Below are 25,889 nucleotides of genomic sequence, written 5' to 3'. Positions count from 1 at the left end.
CGAATGATTCTCTTAATTCACTAATGTTAAAGATTTTCCATTAAAAAGCTTTAAGATTAATAATTTTTCTTGTATTTTATGAAAGTTGAGAATATTAACTGATTTACATTCTTTTCTATGTTCCTTCCCCAATAGCTGATTTTAAAATTAATATTTATATTGCCAAATGAAGCACATCTTTGCAGCAAGATTGATCACAAAGCCATAGTAATTAAGACACTTTATAATTGGCACAATAACAAAACTACATAACTAGGTTTCACATAAATATTTTACAAGATCATTTTTCTCTTGTGTGTGTGTGCACACACTTGTGTACTGTTGTGTATATGTGCTTACACAATCATGTCAGCATTCCTTCTTCAATCTCTTCTCCACCTAATTTTTGGACGAGGTCTCTCACTAAACCTGGAGCTCACCATTTCAGCTAGACTTGGCTGGCCAGCAAAGCCCTAGGCTCTGCCTGTCTTTACAACCCAGTGTTTGGCTACAGACATGTGACATTACGCTTGGCTTTTACTTGAGTACTGGGGATCCAATTTCATGTCCAAGCACTTTACCCACTGAGCCAACTAGCCACTCTTAAGATCCTTTGTTTTTTGAAAGGAAGAGAAAGCCCGAGGGCAAAAAGAAACAACTCGCTAAAGCTGAAATCTGTAAGAAGAAGCAAAAGCAGAGGCTGGGGAGCTTTAATAAAAATTACCTTTCTTCATTTTTCTTGGTAAGTTCTACATATTTCAATTCTGGGCACATACAGATTCATTTTGGATACAAAGGACATCATATCCTAGCAGGCACTGAGCTTGTCCCAAAACTCTGATATAGGATGGAGTTTGGGGGGAAAACACATACAGGATCGGTCTGGGCTCTTTATTAACAGTCGTATGGCATGAAAGTCCACCATCAAACAAGATGGCTGGGAGAGCTTTGGGAACAATAGTTCTTTCTGAGGGGTTTGGGTCTAAGAAAGGGAATTAGAAATAAATACCAATAGATAGACATGAATAAATTATGTGCCTATTAGTACAGGAATGCTAAATGCATTTTGCTTCTATTATCTCAGCACAGTATAATATTACTACCATCATAATAATGTTATAATATATTTTTATTTTGGTTTATATATAAATAAACTGAAGCCCAAAGTGATAATTGCATTGAAGAATTACTGATATTTGAGCTCAATCTATAAATTTAAAGTACTTTAAAAAAAGATACATAATTCTAAATGGAAAGCAAATGCCGTGGCTAGTTCTGGGTCATCCAATGAAAACCCTTACTATCTGTGTGCACGTGTGTGTGCTGGAGGTCATCCAATGAAAACTCTTACTATCTGTGTGCACGTGCGAGTGCTGGGAGTACAGGTGGTTGTGAGCTGCCTGACATGGGCGCTGGGAACCAAACGAGTCCTTCGCAATTAGAAGTCCCCACGACTCCTAACTGTGAAACTGTCACTCCGGCATCCTCTTTGGGCTATTCTGTTTGATTCTACAAAGGTATTTGTGTTGGGCACACTGCTATATATTGCTAAGGAATGCCTGAATAATTTCTCTCTCTCTTCCTTCCTTCCTTCCTTCCTTCCTTCCTTCCTTCCTTCCTTCCTTCCTTCCTTCCTTCCTGTCTCTCTCTCTCTCTCTCTCTCTCCCTCCCTCCCTCCCTCCCCCTCCCCGTTCCCCCTCCCTCCCTCCCTCCCTCCCTCCCTCCCTCTCTCCCTCCCTCCCTTCCTTTTTTTTTGAGCTAGTTTTATTGCCATTGGTTAATAAAGAAGCTGCTTATGGTCAATAGCTTAACAGAGTAAAGCCAGGCTGAAAGAGATATATAGAGTAGGTGGAGTCGTAGAGAAGCCATGTAGACACCAGAGGAGAAAGACGTGAGCCGTCAGGTGGAACCTTGCCAGTAGGTCACGAGCCTCATGGTGAAATATAAAATAATAGAAATTGGTTAATTTAAGATATAAGAGTTAGCCAGAAATATGCTTAAATTATTGGCCAAGCAGTGATTCAAATAATATATATATAGTGTCTGTGCGTTTATTACGGTACTGGGAGGGACAGAAACTTCTGCCGACATATAACATTATTTTTTTTCTCCATCAATCCCTACTTAACACCAGGAAGAAGCAGAATTGTATGTGCAATCAGCCGAACAACTCAAGGCCAGTGCTCAACCTCCAGACGTTCAGTCTGTCATTGTCTCTTTGAGATACATGACATTATTTTTGGCCAGTTATTTAATAACTCCTACCTGTATTCCACATCAGTAATAGATTACAAAAGACCTTAGAGTGGGAGCACTCAGGCTGGAACCCAATGGTACTGAACAGGGAGTCCAATGCATTCAAAATTAGAGTGACATACCTTTAGGGCTAGCAAAGATACCAGCGGTCTCCAATGCCTTCGCTGCATATGTGAGATCACCACAGTCCAAACAAGCACATACTGTAACTTGTATTAGGAAACCTGCTTTTGGCCAATAGCTTAACAGATTCTAGAACTTGAGGTTCACTACTCAGTACAGTCTACTGCTACAGGGCATAAAGTGGTTTCCAACCCAGAAGATACCTGTCCCAATTATGCCTTGAGACCAGTATAGGTGAAAGGATCTTGCAGAAAGATTAGGAACTATTATATACAAAGAACTCTAAGTGAAAGATGAATTATATGGGAGAATACAGACTAGAGATTAGGTGAGACCTGGGGAAAAATCTGAAGTCTAACTGTGGGAACTGAGAAGTTCAAGGACTTAGGAAACAGAAAGAAGACAATAACTAAAATTTTCTTTTAGGGGTGGCAGCATTCCAAAGCAGCAGCAGAAAGCCAGTGTGGACAGATGGGGACTCAGTCACATCTGTAGGGACAAAAGCTCTTGATTCCAAGTTCTTTAGACTGACAACCTGGGCAATAATGGTGTTAGAGACAGGAGTAAGAGGAGAAGCTTCAGGCAGGGTTAATTTTGGGACATCCTGAGGTTGATGTGACAGTGCAGGATCCAGACTCCTTCTCTACAGACTGGTGATACCGGATGAGATACTTGACTAAGAGGTCAGAACCAGAGATTATAGATTAGATAGAAAAGAGTCAAAGTCATCAGTCAGGCAATAAGGCAAAAGGGGAAAGAAAACTCGTTCACTTCAGTGGAACTGTTTTCTACTCCAATGTTGGAAAAGCAAGAGTTAATAAAGAAGGTACATGCAAGCATCACGGAGATGCTCTCAGCAGCTCACACACCCATTCATTTCATGAAGCTGTGTTACGTAAACTGGCCCTGAACTCTTGACTCTCAGGTAAAGTGATTCTTCTGTCTTAGCCTTCTGAGCTGCAGAGAGTAGTTGGGACCACAAGGATATGCTAACATTTTTAGAGCAAAATCCTTTGAGCACAGTATACTGACACCTAGAAGCCCAACACTTGGGAGGTAGAGACAGGGAACAGTAGTTTAAAAATGCCTGTACAAGTCACCTATATATGTTACTTCCAATTCTTCCTTTCTCTATTTTAAAAAAGGTATTATTACATTTGTCTGTCTGTCTGTCTATCTATCTATCTATCTATCTATCTATCTATCTATCTAACTATCTATCTATGTTTGCCACATGCATAATGCCAGAAGAGGACATCAGCCCCCCCCTTAGCATGAGCAAAGCAACTCTTTTAAAAAGAGTATTTAATTGGGGGTCTTGCTTACAATTTCAGAGAATTAGTCCATTATCATAACGGCAGGAGCAGTATCTGAGAGCTATAACCCGATCCGCAGGTGGAGAGAGAAAAATAGAGAAACACTGGGCCAGGCATGGGCTTTTGAAAACCTCAAAGCTCAACGCCAGTGATACACTTCTTCCAACAAGGCCACACATACCTCTTAATCCTTCTAATCCTATCAACAAGTTCTGCTGGCTGGTGACTAAGCATTCAAATATATGAGCCTATGGGAGCCATTCTTAATTCAAACCACCACACTGATTAAGCAGTTTTCTCAGGCTAATGGATTTTTTGTTTTTTTATTTGAGAGTAGCCTGGGGTAACCTCAAATTCCCTATGTAACTGATTTTATTGCCTCTTCAGCTTGAGTGATGGGATAATAGGCACATACCACTATGAATGGTGGAGTTCATTCTTTTGTGTGTATATGCAGATGTTCGTGTGTGTGTGTGTGTGTGTGTATGTGCACATGAATCTGTGCTGGTTCATGTGTGCATTAGGTGTTTTGCCCACCAGTTTATCTATTTATTTATTTATTTATTTATTTATTTTTAATATAATGTCTATCTATCTATCTATCTATTTATTTATTTTTATTAAGTATACAATATTCTGTCTGCATATATGCCTGCAGGCCAGAAGAGGGCACTAGATCTCATTACAGATGGTTGTGAGCCACCATGTGGTTGCTGGGAATTGAACTCAGGACCTTTGGAAGAGCAGGCAGTGCTCTTAACCGCTGAGCCATCTCTCCAGCCCCCACCAGTTTATTTTTTGAGACCTGGTCTTTTGTTGAGCCTGAGTTCACTGAATCACCTGGCCTGGTTGACCAGCAAAGCCCAAGGGACCCTCCTGCATCTGGCTCTGTAGCACTGGGATTAAGCATAGTTACTGGTGGCTTTTCCTCGTGGCTGCTGAGGATTGAACTCAGGTCCTCATGACTTCACAGCAGGCACTTTGCCAACTGAGCCAACTTCCCAATGCCTCTCTTGCTTTTATTTCTTGACCCAAGTCTCTACTCTCTAGACACTGTGCCTTTTGTCTCGTTTGGAGGCGCCCGGGTTAAGCTTGTGGGAGACAGGGAAGCTCGCACCATTGCCTATAGTCTCAGACCTCTTCATAACCTCTGTAAATGTTTCTTCACTGCCAGCATAACACTGTATATTCAAGTGGGAAAATGTAAGTAATGAATGCCATTAAGGTCTTTGTTAAATTCAAAATGTAATTATTACAATTTTGTGAACAAATAAAAATTATGCTAAAACTGATTTCAATGAGAATTTATATTCCCACTTACTGCCCCAAATTTATGTATGCCTAAAAGGAATTATGAAAATTCATGATGGAAACTGTCATGAAATTTGGAGAGAAATATATCATTACAAATGAAAAGAGAAACTCTTTTCTTAAAACTGTCTATCAAGCAAAGAATGCCAACCTTCTCTTGTACCGTCGGCTGAAAAGGCTGGATTTTTCCAGATCCTTGTAGAGACTGCCAAATGTTGCAAAATTCATCATCACCTTTTGCAGGTACCTAGTAAATAAACAAAAATTTATACAATATTAAAACAAAACTGTTTATTAAAATTATAGAATGATAAACAGGATACTTAATTTTCACTATTTGAACTTCCCAGTTTCCCTGCTCTGGAGCTGAGTGTAGTAACTGCTAAAGCACTATACTGGAATGTAACTTGTCTGCATAAATATACGGTTCTAAATGGTTTTATTGAAAAGTACTTAAGCCCAAGCCAACTATACCATAAAGATAATACATATAGGTGGACATATAAAGATCATGAGTTTGAAGTCAGCCTCAGCTATGCAACAAGTATGAAGCCAACTTGGGCTTATGTGAGACCTGTCTCAAACATCCCTTCAAAAGATGATATAAAAATATCCTCACCAACAGGTTTATTTTTTGTTTTTTTAATGTGCTAACCTATTAACTTACTCAATCTTACACCTAAAGCCTTTATTTGGAAACCTTCACCTTTGCTGGCCTATGGCACATACCTAGAATCCCAGTATTTGGGAGGAGGTGGCAAGAACACAAACTCCAGGCCAAGCTGAGCTACCCAGTGAGAAACTGCCTAAAAACAAACAAATCTCCATCTTACACAGAAACAGCCTAATAAATTTAAAAACTAGATACAATATGCTAATGGTTTCATGCAGATTAAGACTGGAAAAACATACACCAAAACTTAACACTGTGCCAGTAGAGGTGGCGTCTGCCTTTAGGCCTGGCACTTGGGAGGTAGAAGCGGAGGCAGGCAGAGCTCTCTGAGTTCAGCCTGATCTAGTCTATATAAGAAGTTCCGGGCCAGCCATAGCTGCAAAGGAGACCCTGTTCAAAGCAAACAAACCCCCAAAGAAGAAAAACTTAATTGTGGTTACTTGCGTAATTGGAGAGAAATTTGCTTGTGCTTATTAACATTTAATTACCTGTTTTTTCAAACTGCTTTATAATAAACATATCAGTTTTGCAAGGATAAATGATACATGGCATTTATGCTAAAAATATGACTGAATCTAAGACTTGGAACCATGGAATTAAAACTGTCTTGCAGACAATAACCTAGTTTTTATACTCAGAAAGATGAAAAACACAATCATGAAACACATGGTAGGAATCTGGAACTTGCTTCTTGTTAGGTTTGCAAAGGAGGGCCTCAATCTCATGTGGTGGAGGAAGACCTTAATTGTCAGATTCCCCTGCCTCCAATTCCCAAGTACTAGGATTATAGGTTTGTGTCACTATATCCAAACTTGAAATTTGTTTCTGATGAATATGACATAATCTCCCCATTATGGTTCAAATTTATTGTCACTCATAAGAGTCACTCATAGGACATTTAGATGACATGAGAAATTTAAGTATTATGCTAGTCGGTTTTATTTGGGAAGAGGGACTTTCAATTGGGAAAATGCCTGGAGGCAAATCTGCAGTGCATTTTCCTGACTGGTGACTGATGTGAGAGGGCCCAGCTTAGTGTGGGCAGTAGCACCTGTGGGCTGGTGATCCAGGGTGCTATAAGAAAGCAATCTGAGCTGGGCAGTGGTGGCATATGCCTTTAATCCCAGCACTTGGGAGGCAGAAGCAGCAGATTTCTGTGAGTTCAAGGCTCTACAGAGCAAGTGCCAGGACAGGCTCTAAAACTACACAGAAACTCTGTTTTTAAAAACCAGGAAAAAAAAAGCAAACTGAGCTGGGCGGTGGTGGCACATTCTAGGACAGCCTGATCTGGTATATAGAGTAAGTTCTAGGACAGCCAAGACTACACAGAGAAACTCTTTCCAAAAAGCAAAAACCAAACTAAACCAAGCCAAACCAAACCAAACCAAAGCAAACCAAACCAAACCAAACCAAACCAAACCAAACCAAACCAAACCCAGAAAGCAAACTGAGCAAGTCAGTAAGCAGCACTGTTCCATGGCCTCTGCATCAGATCCTCCCTCCAGGTTCCAGCCCTATTTGATTTCTTGTCCTGACTTCCCCTGACTTCCCTTCACTATAGACTAAGACACTGAACTGTAAGCTGAAATAAACCCTTTCCTTCCCAAGTTGCTTTTGGTCATGGTGTTTTATCACATTTTATTAGAAATCCTAACTAAAACAAGTATTGATTACAAAATAAATACATTAAGAGAAAACAAGAACATACTACTAATAGTACCAAGATACTCATTTTGTTTGTCTTTGATACAGGACCTCAGTATGTAGCTGTTCAGGAACACAGCACATGTGGTCAGGATAGCATCCTTCTTTAACCTTCAAAGTGCTGAGATTAAAGGTGTGTGTATCTAGCCTGGGAGTAGTGGCACACGCCTTTAATCCAGCACTTGGGGGGCAGAGGCAGTTGGATATCTGAGTTCAAGGCCAGCCTGGTCTACAGAGCTAGCTCTAGGACAGCCAGGGCTACACAGATAAATCCTGTCTCGGAAAAATAAAGCAAAAAATAAACAAAAGGTGTGTGGTGTATTTTTATAACAGGATCCATACCAATTATTTTAAATCAAAAAAGAAAACTCAGTCAAATGAAGCTTCCACTTAGGAGTTTGCTATGATTTCTGATTTGCAGTGGGCGAAGAGGAATCAAGAGTGAGAAACTTACTTGAGTAGGGACAAAAAGTGACTGAGGAGAATGGTTGAGGCCTCCCAAGTGCCCGGATGCAGCCGATGAGTTTGAGCTGCAGTAACTCACAGCAGGCTGTGGCTTCACAATGGCTGTCAATTTCTGATTTCCAGTTTCAGATCGGCTCCCATGAGAAAGGTTCACTAAGGCACTTGTTGGCAGTCGGTAACCCCTACCAGGTGAGCACCTACAATTAAAAGGTTACTTTAGTGGTGGGTCTGGTTGTACATGCCTATAATACTAGTGGTTGACAGACAGGAGAAAGCAGATCAGGGGTTCCAAGTCATCCTCAGATACACAGGCGGTTCAAGGCCACCTGTACTACAAAAATTGCCTCAAAAAATGGGGAAGAAAAGCAAAAGCAAAAAAACAAAAAACCTGAAAATGTAATTCAAGGGTTGGACCCCTGCACTTGATAAAAGGAGGGAAAAGGTCTTTTGTCAACTGTTTCAACTCTGCTACCCAGTACTATTCCTCTTTCAAAATACCATCTTCTTTTACTGAGGGACATGGAAAAAGTAGAGTTCGTTAATGCCTTTCAGGTTGCTACAAAATGTTTTCATGAGAACTGCACTTACTACTGATTCTACACTATAAAAGTACTAACATGCAGGTAATCTTTCACACAGCTCTTTACCAGATGCCCTTAAATAGGACTAGGAGAAAAGACATCTGGGAAACAACAAAAACAAACTGAGCCGAGCATGGTGGTACATGTCTGGAATCACAGCACCGGAGAGGCCGAGGCAGGGACAGTAGATGTACAAAGTCAGCCCTGGCTGCATTTCAAATTTGACAAAATGGAACCTTTTGTCAAAGAATTACAAGAATAAAAAAGAAAACAAAACCCCAAACCTAAAACATACAGGTGTATTCTGATAGTGTACTGGCACATGGCTGTCATTCCTGCATTTGGAATGCAGAGAAAGGAAGATCTTGAGTTTAAGGTTAACTTTGATCATGACCTTGTCTCAAAACAAACACACATAAGAGAATACAAAAAGTCATGTGGCATATATATTAAATGTATATGTAGCTATTGTGCAAAGGGCAGTTATGACCAAACAGTTAAATAGAGATCCAAATTCTGTTGCCACATTTGAAGAGAAAAAATTGGAAGGTCTTAGAGGAAGAAGCATGTTCAAGTTTTAAAACAACGAAAGTGTTGATGTGGGAGGTCTTTCTGTATATCTGTTGCTTTATTGGTTGATGAATAAAGCTGTTTCGGCCAGTGGTTTAGCAGAGTAAAGCCAGGCAGGAAATCTGAATAAAGATAGAGAGAGTAGGCAGAGTCGAGAAGATGCCATGTAGCCGTAGCCACCGAAGGAGAAGGAAGCCAGAACATTTCCGGTAGGCCACAGCCTTATGGCGATACACAGATGCATAGAAATGGGTTAATTTAAGATGCAAGAGCTAGCTAGGAATAAGCCCGAGCCATCAGCCAAACAGTGTTGTAATTAATAAGGTTTCTGTTTGATTATTTGGGTCTGTGCATCCAGGAAATGAAAGTGCAGGCTCTGTTTACAAAGTTTTATATTATTATTGAGTGTGCACATGGGCACAAGGGCAGAGCACAACGTTATGCAATCGGTTCTTTCCTTCCTTCACCTTTACTTGTATCCTGGGGATAGGACTCATTGTCAGGTTTGTGCAGCAACCACCTATACCTGCTGCATCATCTAGCTGGCCCAATAATGGCATCTTGTAGAAGCCACTCAGTAGAGACTTAAGATTTTAATTATTTTTATTTATTTTTTTGTTTTTCAAGACAGGGTTTCTCTGTGGTCTTGGAGCCTATCCTGGAACTAGTTCTTGTAGATCAGGCTGGCCTCGAACTCACAGAGATCCTTCTGCCTCTGCCTCCTGAGTGCTGGGATTAAAGGCATGTGCCACCACCGCCCGGCTAGACTTTTATATCAGGAGGCTAAATAAGAGTAGCTTTAAAATTATAATTACTCACTAACCAAAACACAGACACAAAGGAAATGAAGTGTATGCCAGCTTCGCAGTTACATTTAAGAAAGAAAAACTGGAAAAGGATCCTATTTCTTCCTCCTAATATTCTAGCAATCTTTATTACACAGTCTCAGTGATAGATTCATCACTTTGCTTTAGAGCTTCTTTAAAATGACTCTGTCCTCCATTTGTTTTGAAAGAAAAGCAGCTGGACTCTATAGCTTTAAACCCGAAAACTTCCAATGGTTGCTTTTCCCCTTCAGGGTCAAGTTTCCTGTCTCCATTACTAGACTGCCATTTACTCCTCAAGCCACAGATTGTGTCTGGCTAAGCATCTGCAACTCCACTCCATTAGACGATGAAGACTCACATGCCACTGAACTCAGCTGGCTCTGCTCCTCAGTCATTCAGCTAGAGAATGTTCTCTGCTGCAGGCTCCAGCCTGTCCTCCCGAGCACTTTCCATTCTGCTCCTCCCTCGTCACCCAGTTGCCACTACTCATGAGCTTGTCACATTTTAATTATCTAAGACAGTCAGTTGCTGAAATGAAAACTCCAGAGGGCAGAAAGAACGTCTGTCTTACTGTTATAACACCAGGATCAACTATGTTGTCAAACTGTGGGCAAACCTGCTTCAGAGCAACACAAAGTCAGAGAGCACAGTTATTATCTGGAATACAAACCTTATTGTTAAGCCTCCAGGAAATTCCTCATCAAATAATACTTCAAACAGCACGTCAGCTTCTCTACTAGCTGTTAAAGAGAAGAGACGGGTCAGACTGGTAACCAGAAAACAAGAAGCCAGCAGGAACTTCTTAAGAGGGCTCAGACGCATTTATTTATTTCAAAAGTTCACAAAAACATTTTAAATATGAACAACACAAATGCCTTAGAAGACCATTATGTGCTTATTCCCTGAAAGGCAATCACAACCTTTACCTTGGCAATTTGGTTTCTTATATATATCTTTACACTTTTACTATCTATGGACACATCTGAAATAATGTATAGTAGTATTTTGAAAGTGCTAAAGCAATGCACACACACACACACATATAAATATATTAGGGAATACACTGATGTAACACATTTGTGTTTGTTTTAAAATTATGAAATTCATTTCTGTTTCCTGAATATACCTCAGTATTTTTTTGTATTCTATACAAGAAATGACTATATCATTGCTTATCTGTTTTCTCTGCTAATGGACATCTAGTTTATAATTTTTGCTATTATAAAAATGCTATTATGGGAGCTGGCGGGATGGCTCAGCGGTTAAGAGCATTGCCTGCTCTTCCGAAGGTCCTGAGTTCAATTCCCAGCAACCACATGGTGGCTCACAACCATCTGTAATGAGATCTGGTGCCCTGTTCTGGCCTGCAGGCATACATTCAGACAGAATATTGTATACTTAATAAATAAATATTTTAAAAAAATGCTATTATGAATATCACATAAATGTGTCCTTTCTGTAGGAGGCTAACCCTTCCCTAGAAATGAAATTACTAGGTATTAGGGAATTCATTTAAAATTTTTTGAATTGAAAATGGAATATGATAAATTTTACATATTTAAACTACGTTAATGTAATAAATTTTACCATATATAATTAAAGAAACCATAATAAATAATATAGTTATTCTCAAAGTCTTCTGTGTCATTTTGTAATGCACACTTTATTAATCAGAAAACTATTAAAAAACTGTCATTATAGACTAGTGCATATATCTAAAATTTTATTTAAATAAGATCATATAGTTTATATCCTTTGTTGTCTTACTTATTTTAGCACATTTATTTTGAGAGTCATTCATTTTGAATGTACTGATTTCTTTTTGATTGTTGAGAAGCATTTCCTTACACAGCACCCAGTTTATTCCTTCACTCACTGGCAAGCATTTGGATTTTTCTTATTTTTGGTCATCACATAAAGCTTAATGTAAATTCAAGTCTTATTTTCTCCTAGGTCGGTATCTAGGAATGGACTGAGTGAGCCAGATAGTGTATATTCAAATTTTAATAACTTATCATAGCTGGTGAAATGATCTGATTACAACCTCCAGGCCCAAATGGTAGAAAGGGAGAATGATCGCCATAAGTTATCTTCTGACCCTACATACACACACTGTGGCACCCAAGTGAGCATACACACATCCCCCTACACACACACACACACACACACACACACACACACACACACACACACACGAGTAAAGAAAAAGAAACAAAGAAAAAAAGAATTTATTGAAATACCTGCAATGCTAGCAATTGGAAGACTGAGGCAGGAGGATGCTGAGTTTGAGATCAGCCCGTGCTACATATTATGTTCCAGAACAGTCTTGGCTGCATAAGCAAGGCCATGTCATAAATAAAGGAAACAAACAAAGCCAGACATGGTAGTGTACAAACAAATTCTAACACTTAGGATACGAATGGGCAAAAATCAAGAGTTTGAGGTTCGCCTAGGCTATGAAGAGACTACGTCAAAAAATAAAAATACCACTCCTCAATTAAAAAAATATTAAAGGACCTACCAGACTACTTTCCAAAGTGGCTGTATCCACATTCTCACTGACATGGAGATCTAGCCACTCCATGGCACTGCTGCCACCTGGACACTTCCTTATTTTCTTTCTTTTCATCCTTCTTTTCTCTTCTGAGATAAAGGCTGATGTAGCCCAGGCTGTCTTTGAACTCACCACGTAGCCAGGAATGACCTTGAACTTCCTACTGCCTCTGTGGCTGTGTTTACCTGTGGTGCTAGAGACTGAACCCAGAGCTTTACCGCATGCTAGGAATGCAATCTATCAACTGAGCTGCACCTCAACCCCCTTTTCATTTAAGTCAGTCTAGCTGGCTCCCACAAGTTGTCTTCTGACTTCCACATGTACCCATATACAATATGCACCTGGGCAGTAAGCCACTAAGTTTCTCTACAGCTTCTGCCTCCAGGTTCCTACACGGTTTGAGTTCCTGTCTTGGACTTCCTCAGTGGAACACAACTCGGGATAAGTCAGCCAAATGAACCCCATCCTTCCCATGTCGCTTTTGATCATGGTGTTCATCAGAGCAATGGAAACCCTGAGACACTCAAGTTCTCATGAGTTCTCAGGATGGAACTTGGTCCTTATGCTTATTAGCAAGCACTTACAGACTATCTCCTTATCTCTACTTTCTTATTTTTCAGACAAAGTCTCATTCTGTAGCCTAGACTGGCCTGGAATTCCCTGTGTATCCAAGGTTAGCCTTGGACTTGTGGTAATCCTACTGCTTCAGCTTCCCAAGTGCAGACCACCACCGGCTATGATCTAGTTGTATTCCTAAAGGCAAATCAATATGCATAATCATCTAAATTTTTTTTCACTGTAAACAACATAGTGTTTTTTTTTCTTTATTTATTATGTATACAATATTCTGTCTGTGTGTATGACTGCAGGCCAGAAGAGGGCACCAGACCCCATTACAGATGGCTGTGAGCCACCATGTGGTTGCTGGGAATTGAACTCAGGACCTTTGGAAGAGCAGGCAATGCTCTTAAGCACTGAGCCATCTCTCCAGCCCCCCATAGTGTTTTTTTGAGAGATTTCTAGATTATCAGGTTTATTAAAACCTATAGATTATAATGCAAATAAAGGTAAAACTATGACTAAGATTGGTCAAAAGTTTCAGAGTGCTGAAAGTTTCCTTTTAGTTTCATAAAAATGTAAGTATGCCTCTAAGACCTTGTTTTAGTGTGATGTACATAAACCACCGAGTTACCAACACCTCTTCTCAACGTCCCTCCATCCACCCACTTCTCAGATGACTATGTGAAAGAGAAAAAGAAAATTTTCTCTGGAAAGAACAACCCAAAAAGTAAAAGCGCTTAAAGCATACAAAGATTTAGCTTTTTTTCTGATGGGTTTTATGCTTAGATGCATATGACAACAACACTATGCGCTACTTCACGACGTGAATGCAACTGAAGTCTTACCTCCTTTAATTCCAATGATGGTGCCCCGGAGGCCGACTGGCACTGAGAAGTTCTCTCTCACGTTCACAACACGATCAAACAGACGGAACTCTGCATCCCGGTCAGGGATGACTCCATGCTGCTGCTCTAAGGGCTGAAAAGAAGAGAGCATGTGTTCTAAGGAAGAAAAGGCCTCATCACACTGGAAACCTGCTTGTTTGCGGAGGCACGGTCTCATGAGCCCAGGCTGAAACGTCTGAAAACAAATGTCTCCTACAGCCTCAGCCATCCCCTAGAAGAACCAGCAGCCTCTGACTGTCTCCTGAATGTGGGGATTGCAGGCATGCCACCATGCAGGCTGGAGACAAGGCTTGTTTCCTATACATCTTGAAAGCAACAAGAGCAGCTCTGGGCTGCTCTACAGATACTCACTCTGTACAGCAGGTGGGCCTTCACTGTCACGCGAACTTTCTTATTACTCTTTCTTTGCTGAAGAAGAAAAAAAATAGAAAATTATAAAACCATTCACCAGTTCCACCATTTATGAATTTTCAAAAGCCAAATAAAGGTATTAATTTTACGAATACCTAAGGTTTTGCACCTGCAGGAGTGAAATAAGATGAATACAGCCTAAAGTCTAAAATATTGTTATTTCAGGTATTATGTGTGGAGTTGGTTCTCTTCCTTAACTTTATAAAGAGCCCAGAGATCAAACTCAGATCACTGGGTGACAAGTGCTTTTTACTATGGGACAATGAATAGTCTTGTACCCTGTAAAGATCTGTCACTTGTATAGGTTTAATAACAGTTGCCAGACAGGAAGTCTAGGTGGGGCGACCAGAATAGGAGAATTCTGGGAAGGGGAAAGGGTTGGTCTGTAGTCGTTTCTCAGATGCAGAGGAAGCAAGATGAGAATGCTTCACTAATAAAAGGTACAAAGCCATGTAGCTAACACAGACAAGAGTTATGGGTTAATTTAGGATGTAAGAGCTAGCTAAAAATACGCCTAAGCTATTGACCAAACAGTGTTGTAATTAATATAGTTTCTGTATTATTATTTGGGTCTTGGAAGCCAGGAAACAAATGAAGTCTCTGCTTATAGCTTTTTACCTGTTAAGCCATCTTGCTGGCCCTAATTATTTTTTGAAGTAGGGTTTCACTATGTAGACCTAGTTGTCCTGGAGCCTGCTATGTAAACCAGGCTAATCTTGAACTCATTGATATTCACTTGCCTCCAAAATGTTGGTATTAAAGGTATATGCCATGGCCCTAAATTCTTACTTGTAATTTTAAAGTAGAATATTTAAATTACATTTAATTCCTTTTATTTTTAAAATTTTTGTGTGCCTGCATGTGAGTATGTGTCATGGCCTAGAAATGGAGGTATGAGGACAACTTGAAGATGTCAGTACTCTTTCACCACGTGGGTCCTGGGGCTTAAAACTCAGTTCACTGGACTTGATGGCAAGCCCGTCTACCCACTGAGCCAGCTCACTGGCCCCAGTTAACTGTTTGATGTATAAAACAGAAAAATTCGCCAGGCGGTGGTGATGCACGCCTTTAATCCCAGCACTCAGGAAGCAGAGGCAGGTGGATCTCTGTGAGTTCGAGACCAGCCTGGTCTACAAGAGCTAGCTCCAGGACAGGCTCTAAAAAGCTGCAGAGAAACCCTGTCTCGAAAAACAAAACAAAACAAAACAAAAAAAAAAAACCCAGAAAAATTCTAAGTTAGGAGTACACTGCGGATTATTTATTTATTTATTTATTTATTTATTCATTCATTTATTTTTTTTCCGAGACAGGGTTTCCCTTTAGTTTCTAGAGCCTGTCCTGGAACTAGCTCTTGTAGACCAGGCTGGCCTCGAATTCAGAGATCCGCCTGCCTCTGCCTACCGAGTGCTGGGATTAAAGGCGTGAGCCACCACCGCCCGGCTGTGGATTATTATTTTAGACCACTCAGGTGTAGCAGTGAGAAGGGGATATCAAGTTAACTTCACAACATGAGTACGTGAGCGGGTCTAGACAGAGTCCCCTGCCCAGTGCTGGTGGCTGAGTTTATGTCCTTACTGGTGTTGGGGGAGCATTCTGCCTGGAGCTGGAACCCAGTCTTGCTGTGAGTATATCTAATGTGTAACTCTGCCCAACCCAAGAAACAAGCTTACTATGTAAACCATAAGAAACTTAGTTTTGCCATGTGGTGGCACATGCCTTTAATCGCAGCACTTAGGAGGTGGAGGCAGAGGCAGAGGCAGGCAGATCTCTGTGAGTTTGAGGCCAGTCTGGTCTACAAGAGCCTGAAAAAAGTTTCTAAATATTTATTTTTATTTTATGTGTGTAGAGATGTTTGCCTACATGTATGTAAGTATATCACACACATACACTGTCTGGTGAAGGCAGAAAGGGAAGTTGGGTATTCTGGAACTGAAGTTATAGATGGTTTCGGGCCACCATGTGGGTGTTGGGAACTGAACCCAGGTCTTCTCTAAGAGCACTAAGTACTTTAAACCATGGAATCACCTCTACAGTCCCTGCTCTGAATAATTACACTGTTAGGATTGAGGATGTTATCTCAGTAGTAATGTCCTTGCCTAATTCACAGTATTGAAAACAAAACATGGCACAAGACAATTCTCTCGGCTGTGAGCCTATTAACTTTTCCTCAAATAGAACAAGTCACGCAGTGTGGTTTCCGTGGCTCTTGCCATGGCATCTGAGTGTTTTCCACAGGAATCCAAGCACCACCACCACCACCGTTCATAGCAGCTGGGTACTGCGAGCACATTTTTTTCCTCCCAAGACAAAATTTTTCTGTGTAGCTTTGGCTACCCTTGAACTCACTCTGATTCTCCTACCTTTGCTTCTGGAGTGGTGGAATTATGGCCATGTACAACCATATTGGTTTGATGCGGTGCTGGGATAAGAGCAGGGCTTTATGTATTCTAGGAAAGCTCTTTCTCAGTTGAGACACATCCCAGTCCTGAAGAGAACATTTTATTCTAGCTGGTCTTACTGATGATCATAATTTATGAGGTAGGCATTATTTTATTACTGATTTATCAATGATGAAATGGAGGAATAAAAAAGTTAAAATACTGGAAAAGAATCTTAAGTTCATGGTGGTAGGAATAGCTCTTGAGACCAAGCCTTAACTGATTTTGGTATTAATTCAAAAAGAAAACCGTGTTATCATGGCATCATTAATAAAAAGAGAAATTAAAGTTTAAAAAATCAATATAACTAATCCACTGCTATTGCACCATTTATTTAAAAAGGATAAAATAGGTTAAGTCAACTATATGTTTGTTGCTGAAACAGCAGAAGAGAAAAATAAGAGACTAGTGTGGTTCTCTCCTTCCAACATGTGCACCAGGGACTGAATTCATGTCATCAGGCATCTTTATCCCCTGAGCTATCTCACCAGCTCTGAATTGTCTTTAAAGAATACAATTACAATTTTAAGTAGGAGGAAATCATTATTATATTTTATCTACAAACTTTCTATTGTAACTAGAATTACAAACATAGAAACATTACAAAGAAGCAAATTTAAAATTTATAGATTTGGCAAATATATTTACATATACTATACATAGATAAATATATTTACATATATTTAACTTCCTAATGGTTGCTGGAAACGCTACAGGGTTATTCAGTATTAATCATTAAGTACATACATTAGTTGTCCCGAAACATAGCTAAATGATAACATGCTGTCCATTTTAACTTCAGCTCTTATCAGTAACTAAGGTTACTGAAAGTTAGTACCTTGCACTTCTCAACTTCTTCCTCAATTTTTTCAACAATGGCTGCATCCAGAATGTGTAAATCACAAGAAGAGCGGGACAGAGTGCTGACAGGATGTCCTTTTAGCCAAGTAATAATTTCCTGAACCTTCTCAGCGCTACAATAAAAACAGTAGTCATTAGAACTGATTACAACCTTCTGAGGGTTTATATTAAAGATTTGATAAAAACTTTCCGGGAACTATAAATTATCAGATTTAAGAAATTCAAGCAAAATTAAAACAATAAAAAACAAAAGGTATCGTTGCTGAACTTCCAAATGGAAACCTGGACTTGAACTGCAGAGCAATGGGTGTCACAGTCTTGCTTACCCGTTCTCATGTTCCCCAGGCCAGACGTCGTCCTCATAGAACACATCCTCTTGGCTGTTTTTGGCTATATAACTAAACAGTTCTGGTGCTCTAGTCAGCAAAGAAATAAAATATTGTTTTAAAATAAAATATGCAATTATCTTCACATAACTTCCTAGTAAGTGATTCTGGATTCTAATGGGGACATGTAGAATATAGTGAGGATTATTATAGTATTATTAAGGAGCAGTATTAATAAGGAATGAGACTAAAAGTTTTGATAGAGTATTCCTACAGCTCCGAGAAAATTTCCAACAGCTGAGAGAGAAATACATCAATTACTTAAAAAAATCCAATTATGACTCGGATTCTTTTTTGATTAAAATATGAGGGAGTAAGAGAAGAATGGAAGGGGAGTGGGGAAAAATGTATAGCTCAATTAAAAACAATAAAAAATAAAATTAAAGGCTGGAGAGATGGCTCAGTGGTTGAGCACTGCCTGCTCTTCCAAAGGTCCTGAGTTCAATTCCCAGCAACCACATGGTAGCTCACAACCATCTGTAATAAGGTCTGGTGCCCTCTTCTGGCTAGCTGCAGACATAAAAAAAACAATAAATAAATAAATAAATAAATAAATAAATAAAATTTAAAAACATGAGGGAGTAGATGCACAAGAATAGTATTTGTGAGTTCATTTTTTTTTCCTTTTTTGAGACAGGGTTCCTAAGCAACCCAGGTTAACCTCAAACTTATAATCCTCCTGTGCCAGCTTCCTCAGTGTTGCGACAATAACTATGCTACAATAATATCTAGGTTTAAAAGTTAATTTTTTAATTTTTATAACAAAGCTAGAACATTTCATAAAATAGCAAATTAAAACAGTTTACAGATTTCGTCAAAAGTATATTTCTTTTGGAATCATGTACATGCAAGAAGATGAAACATCTTTGTTCCTTCCCCAATTCACTAGAATAAACAATGAAGTGGAAATTGGACATAGACCAAAAAGAGAAATGAAGAGATATGGGTGCAATGCTCTGTGATCGGGGAACAAACTTTTAGACAACAAGACACTGGATGGATGGGGTTCAGCTGAACTGATGGACAGGAATAAGCAGAATAAACAAATAGGGCAAGCCACCAGATGACAGAGTAGCTGCCAATCACAGAAAGGTCACCACACTTCTGGTCTAGCGTTTCATGAACTGTATGAAAAGCGAGTTTCTTACTCACAGGTCAGTTTCTCACTTGTGAACTGCTTCTTAGCTACGCACAAATAAACTTACACAAAGGAAAAAATAGGTAAACAAAAAAGTCCAAGTTTTTTTTTTTTTTCAATCTGTAAACACTTAGGAATTATGGGCTTCAGGCACATTAAAACAGCATTTATACTGGAAATGTGTTTAGCAAGCTGTAGTAATTTCATTTGTATTTAAAAAATAAAGCTTGCCTGAAGTTCAGAGAGTGAAAGAGCCACACTGGTCAGCCCTACAGACCAGGTAATGGTTGACACACACCTTTAATCCCAGTAGCCACACTAGTTTGTCATAGAAACCGGGTGATAGTGGTGCACGCCTTTAATCCCAGCACTAGAGAGGAAAATAAGATGGGAGGAGATAGCTCTCAGACACAGTCTCATTCTGAGATTCTTGGAGGCAGGATTGCCATTTCAAACTGAGGTTGAGGTAAGAGCCAGTAGCTGGCTGCTTCACTTTTTGGATCTTCAGGTTGAACCCTAATACCTGTCTCTGGGTTTGTATTAATCGTGCTGTATTTCAGATGGGTCAGCCAAGAAATACCCTGGCTTTGGTTATACCAGAGACAGAGAGCTTTAGGGGGTAGGGATGGTGCAAGGGGCGAAGGTGAGGTGCTATGCTCTATGTGGAGTTCATGCACAGTAGATACTGTACAGCATGTCAGGAGCATCACATGTATAGGAAGCAGGCTCTGAGAGGGAGACAAACATGTAGAAGTTTAGTGGGGAGACTTGTGAAATCAACACGTGTGGGAAGGGAAAAAAGAAAACAAGCAGAACTGGGCAGTGGGAACAGAAAGACGTTGAGCTGTAAATTTTTCTTAGTGAATTTCCTGGCCAGTCCCACAAAGACCTCAAACTGGGTTAGCCCTTCATATGTGTCCTGGACTGGCTGCCTTTCCTCGTGTATCTCTCTACGTTGTGGAAAGGTAACACGACCCTATGTGAGGTAGTTTTCTTTATCCACAAGATTCTGGAAGAGAGCTTGAAGGTGGAGGCTGTTAGCAGCATCACTACTACCAGGGGAAAAGATCCTTCAATCTAAGAAAGATCTGGGGTGGGTGGGAAGTAATCACAGAATCCATGAGGCAACAAAACCCATTTTACCTGGTTAATTTCCAGAATACTAGCAGTCAGTTTTGTTCCTTACATCTATCATGCAAGGAAAAGGCTAGAAGATACCTCTCTAGGAAAAATTAGCCAGTTAGAGAGAAGATATACATATAGAATAATGATATTAGAAGGTCAGTTTTAGAAATAGTAACATCACATATGATGAGCCCGACCCAAGTGCACTAAATTCCCAAGATGCTTTTTGGTACATCCATGTTCAATACAGACACCAAGGAGCACTAGAAAGTAAAAAAAAAAAAAAATCTCTACCACAAAAGGTGAAATAAATAGGGTAGAAGAAATAATTTGGAGAAAATGAAATCAAAAGAAGACATTCAGGTGGTTCACAAGTGCCTGGAACTCCAGCTCCAGGGGATCTGATGCTTTCCTCTAGCCTCTGCAGGTTTCCACAAACATATGGGACACACTATGTATATGCAGACACATTAATTACAAGAAAAAGACATTCCAGTTATTATATATATACACAAACAGTGAATGTTGATGCACGCCTAAAATACTCTTAGTAGGCCAGTCTGTACTCTTTTGAGTTTAAGACCAGCCTGTAGGGGGAAGGGGAGCCATACTGGGAAATCTTGTCCTTAAAAACAAAACCAAAAAACCAAAACCAATCAACCAACCAGCCAACAAAAACATGATAAAACTGAAAACATATACTGGGGTTGGACAATACAGAAAAGGGATGGGAAGAAGAGAACAAAGAGACAAAAGGTTCAATGTAGGAAAAAAACAGAAAAAGGTTGATTTTTATCAATTATTAAATAAACATCATAATGCAATCTCTCAGAATGTTATCTAGATTATCAGATAACATTATGTTAATGAGCTATCAGTTCTGGGAGCTAACCAAGAGAAGAGATGGGGAAAAAAAATCTGTACCAAGAACATTATCATCACAGTCAACAGAATTGACCGGGTCCAGAAAATGAAAATAGGTCACCAAGGGGATGGAGAGTAGGTTTACAGGTTAAGAGCACTGGCTGTTCTTACAGAGGACCAGGGTTCAGTTCCCAGCACCCAAATGGCGACTCACAGCCGTCTGTAACTTTAGTTCCAGGGGATCTGAGGCTCTCTTCTAACCCTATAGGGGCTCCAGACACACAATAGTGCACAGGCATACATGCAGAGAAAACATTCATACACACAAAATAACCTAAAACAACAGTATCTTTAGAAAAAGCAAATAGATCACATTGCAAAGAATTGAATCAGAGCTCACAGGATTTGTCAGTAACAAAAAAGGAGACAAGAAAAGAATGGAACAGTGTTTTCAAATCCTGGGTGAAAAGAACCTCCTGTCTAGGACTCTCTACCTAGACAAGCTATAATTAAGGTAGGAAAAAGAAAAAAAAGTATTTCCAGACACAAAGTCCCCCACCTCTACCCCAAGAGGCTACTAGGGCTAAATGTACCATCATCATGGGGATATACTGATTAAGAAATGGGAGCCGGAAAATAAAAGACTTTGTATGGGGCCATAGAGGCAGTGTCTCTGGACTGAAGGCTGGTGATAAGCTAAGAATCACATGTAGATAGAAAAAATAAAATTAAAGGTTCTTGAAAAAATAAAGGGGGGGGGGATAAATACTGTGAGATAATGCTCTTGTACACTGTAAAGATTTGTCACTCATATTGGTTTAATAAAAGGCTGATTTAGCCAATAGTCAGGCAGGCAAGTATAGGCAGGGCAACCAGACTAGGAGAATTCTGGGAAGAGGAAAGGCAGTCAGTCTTAATAAGTAATATTAATAATTAGTAATAAGTCTGAGCAACAGGCCAAAGAGTTTATAATTAATATAAGCCTCTGTGTGTTTATCTGGAACTGAATGGCTGTAGGGCTGGATGGGACAGAAACTTCCGTCTACAATCACCAGCTTCAGCTGACATAGAGACCAAAGGCTTAGAACACAGATGGAACTGAGAGAACTCCTAATCTGTTCGACATAATTTTTGGCTTAGTTAACACATATGTGTACAGACAATATCAAATGAAAAAAAACAGTGAAAATAAAAATGCGGACAGGGAAGAAAATGTGATCATAATACATGACATGGTCTAGCTTCACATATTCAGCATAATCATGGAAACCAAATTAAAATAAAAACTGTATGAAATATTTTCATGTCTATAGGGAACTGAGAGACGGAGGAAGAACTGGAACTCAGAGACCTCTTTTATATCTGGAAATCAATGAATATATGACAACTAGAAAAATAGAACTTTATTTTTTGTTGTTCTTCAGCCCAAACCCAGAGAAAAGAAGTTTGAAAGCTGGGCGGTGGTGGCGCACACCTTTAATCCCAGCACTCAGGAGGCTGAGGCAGGCGGATCTCTGTGGGTTCAAGGCCAGCCTGGTCTACAAAAGCTAGTTCCAGGGTAGGCTCCAAAGCTACAGAGAAACCCTGTCTCAAAAAACCAAACCAAACCAAACAATAAGAAAAGAAAAAAGAAAAAGAAGTCTGAATGTAACCTTTTAAGAGAACAGAAATAAGTACAAAAGAAGCTCAATTTTCATATGGCCATATGGAACTGAACTGTTCCTGTCGCCTTCAAAAGATACAGAACCTTGACCCAGGGACAGCTCAGATCTGCTTCCTGACGACGTAAGCTTGTCAACCTCAGTTAAATTCTTGCACCCATGTCAAGGTAGGAGAGAACTCCTGTGACAAGCTTGTCTTCAGACTGTCCCACCTACATAGTGGGACACACAACTCGCTAAGTATGTTATGTGCACTCTTGTGCATGCACACACACAGTAATAGTAAATTTAAAATAATATTTTAGAGTAGCTATAGAAGATGATTTTATTTGGAAGTGGGGTTCTGGTAGAGACAACTATTACAGAGGGCTCTAATCCAGTATGACTTTTTACACTGTAGAAAGGAGAAATGAAGAGAGACACAGGTGAAAACATAGATGAAGACACATGGGGAGAGACTGTCACTTGAAGACAGAGGATTGGAATGACCAGTCTACAAGCCAAGTATCACATAATGGCACAGGACCGCAAGAGAGCTGGGGGACTACAATCCTGTTGACACCCTGACTCTGGCTACTAGAAAGGTGAGATATTAAGTTCACCTTGGTGGAACCAGCTAGTTTGTGGTACTTTATTACGAGAGCCCTTGGAAACCAACCCAGGGATCCTCAAAGATAAGGAGGAAAGACCTCTGTGCAATAGTAGAAAGAACATTAAATCGTAACTCAGGAGTAAAATATTAACTATAACTCTAAGTAACTCAGTTAACAGTAAAAATGGTAACACATTCCCTATGGGATTATTAATGCAAATATGTTGTTGCACATTTTAATTTTTGAGACAGAGTCTCCCATAGCCCAGGCTGGCCTTTAAAGGCATTACACAGGTAAACATGGCCTCCAGTTCCTGATCCTTCAACCTTGACCTCCCTTGTGCTGGGGTTAGAGGTCGTACATGTTCCTGAAGGACATAACCTCCCTTTGGCAGGATGAGCAGTGCAGGCCTGAGTGAGAGGCGGCAGAAGCTTGCGGGGCGCTCACCGTTCCATGTACTCCGCCAGAAGCTGCTCAGCCGCCGACGAGTACATCCACTCGCTCCCGACTTTCTTTGTATAGCCAGGGACTTCCTCGTTTTTCTTGTTGAATTTGAGATTTAAACCCACATTTGCTTTATGGTCTCCATGAGGGCTAAATTTAAACCACATATACACACAAGTGTTTTAAAATTTGTTCAAAATTAAAAGTTCTAGCTTTTTTTAAAAAAGTACTAGAGATTAAATCCAAAGACCTGCGCATGCCAGAGAAGTGGTATACCATTTAGCTATCACCAACCCCAACAATTATTTTCAACTTTTAGAAAAGCTCAGTTCTCATTGTTCTACATCTTAGTTAGCATGGTTACTACTAATTAGTAGTACTTAAAATGCTACAGGGCAGGCTTTAAAAAAGCATATAAATAAATTATGTAATTATATAAATGGAAAATAACAAAATTCACAGAAATATATTCCCAAGGCTCACACACACCCTCTGATACCTTTTTTCAAGGTTAGCTGCTAAAAATATAAACTGTCTTTGAAAGCATCTAAAACATATGCTGTTCATGTAAAGGACCACTGCTGGAGGAATTTATGGGCAACTTAGTCCACAGGCATTAATTGGAGAAAATCAATACCGGGATAATAAGCATTTAATCTCTATATTTAATTTTTTTGCTACTTTAAGCAAATATCCCTAACACAAACTTACTTTCTCCTAGATCCTCTTCCAATAAAAATACTTCCTGTAAACCTTGAAACAAGGTATCCACTCACTCCAAGGCGACCGGCCAACACATATCCTGGGTTGTACTTTATAGAGTATTTCTTTAAATATAAAAATAGAGAGGTCAATTATGGAAACACATGTTTACATTAAGTACTGTCTGGTTACCTTTGAGAGCTGTAGATAATTAAGACATCACTGGCAACATAAAAACACATGGTCCCTTGGACCCCCACCCTGAAGGAGCTGAGAGCCCCTCTTTCTCTTTATAGCAGTCTTTCTAAGGGTGAAGGAGCAGGAAGCATAGTTTGTAAATCTGTCTCAATAAATAAATTCTGTAAGCACTAAACAAAAAATTCTTCATATACTATTTTTTAAAACTAACTTTTATATATTAAACAGGGATAGCTAGCAAGTACATGGAATAAAAGAAGGCCTCAAAAATTACTATACTGAAATTAAGCATAAGTACAACATAAAAACAATTGCAAGTAGGTAAGTAAAAAATGTTGTTCATATATGAATGTAAGCAATTTTTTCCACTAATACTTACTATTATATGAAAGTCACAGTCAAACAAATGGAAACTTAATTTGTGTAATTAATTAATATAAAATTAAGAAAAAGGGAAAACTGATCAGAATATATTGTATGAAAAAATCCATTTCAATTAAAAATATAAAATATATCAAGCAATAGGACAAAAGAAGAAAAGATACATACAAAAAAGAAGTATCTGTATCAGGTGGGGTAATTTTTAACTAGGTAGAAAACAATTTACAAATCCAGTATCAACTAGCACTAACAATCATATCCACTCCTTATAAATGCATACAGAAAGACGTTAATTTTTGTTTATAGTCTAATACTTTGTAAGTTATATGGAATATTTGAGAGACAGACCATTTCATGTAGTTCAGGTTGGTCTTGAACTTTCTATGTGCTTGAGGATAATCTTGAACTTCTGATCCTCTTGTCTCCACCTCCTAAGAACTGGGATTATAGACTTGGGCCACTAAGCTGGTCTATGCAGTTCTGGGCACTGAACCCAGGGAGCCGCATGTAAGCAAAGTAGGCACTTTACCAGTGAGCTACATCCTCAGCCCCACCTGTGTATAGTCTTACTTTATGCTCATAGATGAATATGGGAATATTTTCACCAACATAAAATCAGCCACCATTATTTTATTGATCAAATGTATCCATAATGATGTCCAAAGAGGTAACTGGTTTTGGTGGGCTGGAATAACAAATTACTATATAAAATATATGAATATGCTGATAGAAAAATGTGGTGGTATAGATTTATAACCCTAATACTTAGAAGACAATGGCAGGACAATTAGGAGTTCAAGGTTATCCTTGGCTACTCAGTGAGTTAAAGGCCAGCCTGTGCTACATAAAATATTGTCTCTTC

The 25,889-nt window shown here is 39.4% G+C and overlaps 1 protein-coding gene across 3 annotated transcripts in view; it reads right to left on the bottom strand.

Annotated features, from left to right (window-relative positions):
* Positions 1-25,889, bottom strand: part of Xrn1 (5'-3' exoribonuclease 1) — a 92,701-nt gene that overhangs the window by 18,027 nt on the left and 48,785 nt on the right. For 2 of the 3 annotated variants that reach the window (XM_038322976.1, XM_038322977.1), the window contains exons 24-32: positions 24,458-24,573; positions 23,750-23,896; positions 17,862-17,951; positions 17,513-17,648; positions 14,177-14,233; positions 13,766-13,898; positions 10,476-10,545; positions 7,817-8,024; positions 5,137-5,232 (exon numbers count right to left, since the gene is read on the bottom strand). In XM_038322976.1, the coding sequence (XP_038178904.1) occupies positions 5,137-5,232; positions 7,817-8,024; positions 10,476-10,545; positions 13,766-13,898; positions 14,177-14,233; positions 17,513-17,648; positions 17,862-17,951; positions 23,750-23,896; positions 24,458-24,573 (1,053 nt within the window). Of the gene's footprint in view, positions 1-5,136; positions 5,233-7,816; positions 8,025-10,475; positions 10,546-13,765; positions 13,899-14,176; positions 14,234-17,512; positions 17,649-17,861; positions 17,952-23,749; positions 23,897-24,457; positions 24,574-25,889 lie in introns of those variants that run through there. The other variant, XM_038322978.1, reaches the window with a different exon arrangement.

The sequence above is a fragment of the Arvicola amphibius genome, chromosome 3, assembly GCF_903992535.2.
Source record: "Arvicola amphibius chromosome 3, mArvAmp1.2, whole genome shotgun sequence".
In the NCBI taxonomy this organism is placed as follows: Eukaryota; Metazoa; Chordata; class Mammalia; order Rodentia; family Cricetidae; genus Arvicola; species Arvicola amphibius.
The sequence above is the reverse complement of the archived record's forward strand: the minus strand, read 5'-3'. Positions and strand labels throughout refer to the sequence as shown.